This window comes from Engraulis encrasicolus, chromosome 14, assembly GCF_034702125.1.
Source record: "Engraulis encrasicolus isolate BLACKSEA-1 chromosome 14, IST_EnEncr_1.0, whole genome shotgun sequence".
Lineage (NCBI taxonomy): Eukaryota > Metazoa > Chordata > Actinopteri > Clupeiformes > Engraulidae > Engraulis > Engraulis encrasicolus.
The window spans coordinates 9,751,009-9,758,508 of NC_085870.1; the positions used below are offsets into that span (position 1 = coordinate 9,751,009).

Consider the following 7,500-nt stretch of genomic DNA (forward strand, 5'->3'; position numbering starts at 1 on the left):
ACTTAATGCTAAGACCAGCGCACTCTACCTGTTTTTGTTGTTTTTTTGTTTGCCATTAATTGGCTTGCTGCTGTATTCTAAGGGAAAAAAACCTCTTTTTGTGAAGCTTGGATGATGCATTGTACAGTACTACACAGTTCCTGATTTACAGCCCACCCCCCCCACCCCAACCATACCCTCACTATGCTCCATACAAAAGACATGCACACAAAGAGAGAGTCAAGAGAAATTAAATCAGGATGGTCAGACACATTCTATTACATAGACGCTTTTGAAAAAAAATCTATAGCGACTTGCTTTTATTATTTACAGGGCATTGATTACAGTCCCTGGAGCAATGTGAGATTGGGTGCCTTGCTCACGGGCACTCCAGTCAACCTGCAAGCACCCCTCTGATCTTAAGTCCACCTCCCTAACCATTAGGCCACGACTGCCGTTAGTTATTAGTCATAAGTCATTTGAAGAACATATAACAGGGTAGTTACCCCAGACCTCCTGTCCTCACTGAACGTTCCCCTACTGTTCACAGTGAGATTTCACTTTGAACGATTTCTTACTTAAGCCTCCCCTGAAGGTGTACTTCAACCTCTGTACTGTCATCAGTCTATTGGCTTCGAGATTAGCGTATATGGCCCACGGGACGGTGTTAAGACGCTTTTTTTTTGGTTGTCTTCTTGGAAAAGCTTGCCCTTTAAGCTGCTGCCTGAATTCTTGCACATTTTGGATTGGCTGCATTTTTTCTAGGTCTGCTTTCACCATTTCAGGGGTCCTCAAATCATTCAGCATGTGTATTACATTATATTATTCTTTTTTTTTTTTTGTTACTTTGTTTATTGGTAGGATTGTTCACAAGGCTTACAGTTCATTTCAATATAACACATTCATCATCATCATCATCATCATCATCATCACCATCCTTTTTTTTTTCTCTCTCTCTCTTCTTGTTTCTTCTTCTAGTTCACGATTTATGCCCATACAAGACTTCAATTCTTTTCAATGACTTTTCAGCATACTACCAAATAAACTTTTTTTTTTTTTTTTTTCCAAATACGTAAATGACAATAGACAGTTGACGCAGACAAACATATAGACAAAAACAAACAAACCAACAAAGACAGAGAATAAATAAAATAAAAAATAATTAAAAAAACAAAAAAAAAACCCAAAAAAAAACACTTTACCTGAAACCTTACGAGAGAGAGAGAGAGAGAGAGAGAGAGAGAGAGAGAGAGAGAGAGAGAGAGAGAGAGAGAGAGAGAGAGAGAGAGAGAGAGAGAGAGAGAGAGAGAGAGAGAGAGAGAGAGAGAGAGAGAGAGAGAGAGAGAGAGAGAGAGAGAGAGAGAGAGAGATTCTATAGCTCACCTGTAGGTGTATGTGTGTGTGAGCATAAGCTTCCAAATCTTTCACAGCTTTTGCATGCCCTCACACACCCACCCTCTACACCAGCACATACATAAATCCAATACAACACCTACCTCACACACACATTATATTATTCTTAAGTGATGCTTTTATACAAAGCTGCTTAGTTACTTTAAGTATGGGCTATTGGTTACAGTCCCTGGAACAGTGTGGCGTTCACTGTAGGTGACTTGCCGCTCAAGGGCACCTCAGCCATGGAGTGAGAGGGAGTTGATGGGTGGGATTTGAACCCATCTCCTTATTAACCACTCGGTCACAGCCCTGTGTACAGTAAATGTCCCCGACCTCAAGCCCAAAGGTTCTTGTCCTGAGGCTACTGTAAAATAGCTGGTGCTGATTTCAGCCCATTAACAAACGGTGCATTTTGTGTATTGTGTTGACACTTCTGGCAGCTTTGTTCTGATTCTGAAATTGTGCACGTTGAACACATAACAGAAGAACCTTGGCCCCGAGTGCAGCTGTCTCGCATTGGAGTTGGCTTTGGTAAAACATGTGGACACAGGAGCACACTGTGGGTGGTGGTGGGAGCATATACTGTATGTGTGTGTGGGGGGGCTCTCTCTCTCGCTCGCTCTTGCTCTCTCTCTCTCTCTCGCTCTCTCTCGCGCTCTCTCTCGCTGTCATGCGCTCTTTATCTCTCTCTCTCTCGCTCGCTCTTGCTCTCTCTCGCTCTCTCGCTCTCTTTCCCTCTCTCTCTCTCTCTCTCTCTCTCTCTCTCTCTCTCTCTCTCTCTCTCTCTCTCTCTCTCTCTCTCTCTCTCTCTCTCTCTCTCTCTCTCTCTCTCTCTCTCTTTCTCTCTCTCTCCCTGCCTGCCAAGCCAGGTGTGTTGTGTTGCGGGCACGGCTGCATTGTTATCCTGCCGCTCTCGAGCCCCGTCCCCGGCGGGGTCATCATTAATAACGTTTCATACTTTGGATTGAGCTAATTAGCTTCCGCCGCGTGCGATAAATCAAAAACCCTTCCCCTCACTTCACTTCACTTCTTATCCCCCCGCTTGCCAGCCAACCAGCCAGCCAGCCGCAGCGGGCGCATCGACACACAACATTTGGGTTTGTTTGTTTTCTGACCAGGTGCTCTTTGCTTTGCTTTTTTCCTTTTCTTTTCTTCTCATCCTGGCCCCACGCCTGCCTTTCCTAATTAAGTGGACGTATTGCCATGAATTAGAGCGGTGTCTTTTTTTTTTTTTTCAAAAACTGCTTAGCCTAGTGCTATTTTTTCCCCCAGGCTCGGTGAGTGAGGTGTTTTTGTTTGTTTTTGGATTTCATTTTTTTGTACTTTGTAGCATAACGCATGTGCAGATAAAATTGTGCAAACATACTTGTACACAGACAGATGGACAAAAGAAAACAGTTTCCAATTTACAGCACTAGTCTCAGTAACCTCCTCAGTCTGATTAACTTCCTAAGACCATCTGTGTGACACTAATCATCCAATCAAAACTGCAGGAGTAATTGATAGTCCTCAAACATTCCTTCTTCAATGAGGATTCCGTAACTGAAGACACACAGACACACACACGTGGCGTTCAGTATGCATGCAAGCTCTTCTCCAGTGAGCTGTTAATGGCTCAGCTGTGCAGATGTGTGGTGAGTAGTACTCCACTCTCATTGCCAGGGACAGATTACAGCACGGTCCTACCGGGCCCAGGCCCAGGGGCCCAAGAGCCAATGGGGCCCTGAAGCCCAGGCCTTTTTTCTTTTCTCACAATGTGTTGAATTTGCACTTTTAAAGGAACACTGTGCTGGAAATGGTCAAAAAAGTTACTGCAACTATGCTGCTCATTGAAACTGTGTCACCTATTGCCAAATTCGACCCTTTCATGAAAGTTTACAAAGTAATAAACTAATATTTTCTAATATGGCCCAAGTAAAGTCATTTTTGCAGCTAAAAGTGGCTATTTCTGGAAATTCAAAATGGCGAACCATGGAGAAGATCCCCCTTTTCATGTATGAAAAGTGCAATTTTTCCAGTCATAATGAATACTTAGAATTTGATGGTGGTGGTAAATATTCATGAAAAAGGTAACATTAGTGAATGGGTAGCATGAATTCTGGAAATAAACAACTAAACATCTCACACAGTGTCCCTTTAACAACTGTATTTTCCATTTTTAATTGCTATGTACGCATTGGACGGATTACTGCATGCTCCTACCGGGCCCAAGTCCTGGGGCCCAAGAGCACAGCCAAATTTGTACAATAAGTAGTAGGGCTGTAACGATACACTCAACTCACGATTCGGTTCGTATCGCGATTTTTGACCTACGGTTCGATACACCCATTGACAGTATTATATCTACTGTTAATGGATACAGCCCACGATTTCTGAAATGTATCTCCATAGAAGTTTGGAAACACTATCACATCAAATCCATAAGGTTGTTTCCTGGACTAATGGGTAACAAAACTTTGAAAGGGCGTATCACGATACTGCCTCCTTGTATCACGATACAGTATCGTGACTCTGTGTATCACGATTTCTCGGTTCGATACAATATCGTTACAGCCCTAATAAGTAGACATGACCTAGACATGCTAACACAAACGTATGGTAGAGATGGATTTAGCCAGAACCGTTGGCGGTAGCGTAAAACCTTGTGACCAGAGATCAAAGAATAAGGCCACTCTGTTAAATCTACGGCTCTGTGGCTGCTATTACAGAAGTTACAGAAGAAAATCTCAGGTGCCATTCCATGATGTGTGCCAAGCACCTCTCGTAAAATACCTGCTATGCTTGTCTAGCACCTGTTTTAGCATATAAGCTGTGCGCTCCTGACTCCAGTCTGTCCTCCATTGAAACTCACCTCCTTCTTTGTCCGTTGGTTTCAGGTGTTATGTTTCTCTAACACATTTGCTTACCTTTTTTTTGGATTAAGCAGTCAGTTTTTGAATGAAACTCATCCATTAACACCTTTCTTCTTCCATTGTCCATCTGTGCGTTTGTGCGTTTTGAAACTCACCCATTCAAACTCTCCTTGTTCTTCTATTGTCCGTGGTACAGCCGGTGTGTCAGCGTGCTCCAACTGCGGTGACTGGAGTGGCCTGGAGGGGGCAGCACTCGGCGGCGGCGGCTCGCACCGTGGAGTATGAGCGACCCTGGACGGGCCAGGACAGCCTGGCGCAGGACGACCCCGAGATGTGGGACCTGCTGACCAAGGAGAAGGACCGCCAGTGCAGAGGCCTGGAGCTCATCGCCTCCGAGGTACGTAGTAGTACAGATGTGTGCCAACTCAGGCCCGGGGGCCACAAGCTCGGCCATTTCATGCGACCCTCAGAGCCTTTCCAAGAAAAAAATGCAGATTCATATGGTCACTCATTTTTAAATTGTCTACTACCTATAACAAGGGTCTTGGAAACCTAAGATTACTAAAGTCTACATCTAGATACAAATAGCACTAATTGCATAACTGACAATGGTGTAATTATGTTGGCGTACACCATTTCTTATTATTGACATGGCCAAGTTGCCTACGACATCCGGCCCTTTGGTCAACTTTCTAAACCCAATGCGGCCCTTGGGCCAAAATAATTGCCCACCCCTGTAGTAGTATGTAGTTCCTGTGAGATTGGGGGATGCTGACGAAATGGTAGTTTTAGAGATCTTGCACACCTCCTTTGGCCAGGTTTGAAGGAGTGGAACCACTAGGGGGTCACCAACTTTGAGAGAAGAGAGCTCCCGCACACTGTTCACATTTGCAGCGTTTTACTTGAGGTCAATAGACAAAAACGTTGCAAGTAAAATTACTTGAAGGTCCATAGACCAAAACATTGCAAGTAAAACGGTGTGCAGGAGCTTTCCTGTCTCGACGAAATGGTTGGAAAATAAGGGACAAAACAATATGGTGGGAAAATTATAGATGATAACCTCAAATAGCTGTCACACAATTTATGTCTCCTGTGGTGCAGCATGCTAAGCCCCCCACATATGGGCTTGCATGCCCGCTCAGGTTTGAGTTCAACCTGGGTCACTTCCCAACCCTATCCCATCTTTCTCCTACTCCTTTCCTCTCTCCTCTCCAATAATAAAGACCAAGCCCCCACCCCCTATTTGTCTATGGACTGTTCAGTGAGATGAGCTGTAGTTACACACCCTGAAACTGTGTCTGCATCTGACTGGCTCGGGGAAGATTCAAATCTACCCCCGTTATGGTAATCTTCAAGCAGCTAGCTTACATATCTGCTCTCTTTGCCCCATGTTCCCTTGGCCAAAACTGGAGCATTGGCCCAAAAGTGACATTGCGAAACTTTTGTTTGTCTAGAACGGCAAGGTTTCCCTGGGTCGGTTATGTGATCAATTAAAACGGTCCAAGGGTGATCATTAACCACGCTCACGGGGGATTGGCCAGACTTCTCTCACAATCTTGATTTGCGATTGACTAATGTCCCAGCCCCATGTATAATTTTTTTCAATGCCCTAGGCACGCTTACCCAAACACCCTTACACAATCCCCCCTTATCCAAGCCACCGACGCTCTCTTCATGCTCATTATACAGTATTACTCACCCCCTAGTGGAGTTCAGTTTCAACCTTATACCCTTTTATCCCTTATCCCATACTGTATATCAGTGCTTCCCGAACTTTGCCTGCCAAGACCCCCTTTTGCACCTAAGTTAGACCCCCCCCCCCCCCCCCCCCCCCCCCCCCCCCCCCCCCCCCCCCCCCCCCCCCCCCCCCCCCCTCACAACCCCCCCCCCCCTTCCCCCCCCCCCCCCCCCCCACCCCCCCCCCCCCCCCCCCCCCCCATTGAGGTAAATGCTGTTCCTAACCAAATCATGGAATTATGTTAACTATTAACCTGTCATTTTCCCATTTTTATGAAAAGTCCCTTCTTTCTGCGACCCTCCTACGGGTCTAGACCCCCAGTTTGGGAACCACTGCTGTACATAAAGTATCGCATTACCGTTACAAAGTGTCTGCCCTTCAGCTTCGGCTTCAGCTTCACTTGGGTTTAAAAATCTTTCTATGGGGCGCCGTGTCTCAGTGGGCTAAGGCTGCAACCCTGGTTCCATTATGACCTGATCCTTCCCAGTCACCTTCTTTTCACTGTCAATCAAGGCTTAAAAAAGTCTATATACTGTGTAAAGTGTTGCTCTGTTGGTAAACAGCAAAGACTTTTGAATGTGTTGGTCACAGTACAGAAGCCTCACCATCTTCAGCACTGCCCACCACCCCACCCCACCACAACCCCCACACTCCTCGACTCCCATCCCAGTACACACACTCCTAGACTCCCTGAGCCAGAGAAGCCTCATCACCAGCAGCCCTGCACGCCCTGCCCAACCTACTGCACCACCGCAGCCCACCCCCACCCTCAGCTCAGCCCATCCCAGCTCAGCCCAGCCCGCCCCCTGGACTGCCTGAGCCAAAACACCCACCGGCTGTCAGTCTGTGAAGAAGTGGCAGTGCTGCTGCCGCCGTTGCCCTTTAATATTCAGAGGCAGCAACCCATGTCCACTGCTGTTTTAGCCTTTCTCTGTTTTTCTCCCCTCTTCTCCTCTCCTCTCCTCTTCCCTTACCTCTTCTCCTCTCCTCTCCATCCTTCCTTTCCCTCCCACCTCCCCTCTTCTCCCCTCTTCTCCTCCCTCCTCCTCTGTCCTTCCTTTCCCTCACCCCCCACATCTCTTTCTTCCCCCCTCCCTTCTGTCCTCTCTCTCTATCTCTCTCTATCTCTCTCTCCCCCTCTGTTTCTCTCCACCAAGCACGCCTCTGTCTCTCTGTCGTTGTTTTCTTTTCTCTTCTCCCTTGCTCTTCTTGTGTCTTCCCCCTCTCGCTGCTCAGTGAGGTATATCAGGCAGCTTGCAGCACTAAGCCTGGCCACTCTAGTGTGAGATAAAGCTGATATCTTCATATACACCACCCACCACTCCCTCCCTCCCTCCCTCCCTCCCTCCCTCTTCTCTTCGTCTTCCCATCCTCCTCCTCTCCTCATCTCCATCTACCCCTCTACTCCTCTCCTTCTCTCCTCCTCCACCTCTCTCCTCAAAACCCCTTTTCTTCTCTCCTCGACTCCCTCTACACCTCTCTTCCTCTGCTCCTCTCCTCCTCTTCTTCTCTCCTCTCCCCTCATCCCCCTCTACA

The 7,500-nt window shown here is 46.8% G+C and overlaps 1 protein-coding gene across 1 annotated transcript in view; it reads left to right on the top strand.

Annotated features, from left to right (window-relative positions):
- The window catches only part of shmt2 (serine hydroxymethyltransferase 2 (mitochondrial)), a 59,044-nt gene that overhangs the window by 12,159 nt on the left and 39,385 nt on the right, over positions 1 to 7,500 (top strand). Inside the window, exon 2 of the mRNA XM_063214899.1 lies at positions 4,423 to 4,623. Coding sequence (XP_063070969.1) covers positions 4,423 to 4,623 — 201 coding nt within the window. The remainder of the gene's footprint in view (positions 1 to 4,422; positions 4,624 to 7,500) is intronic.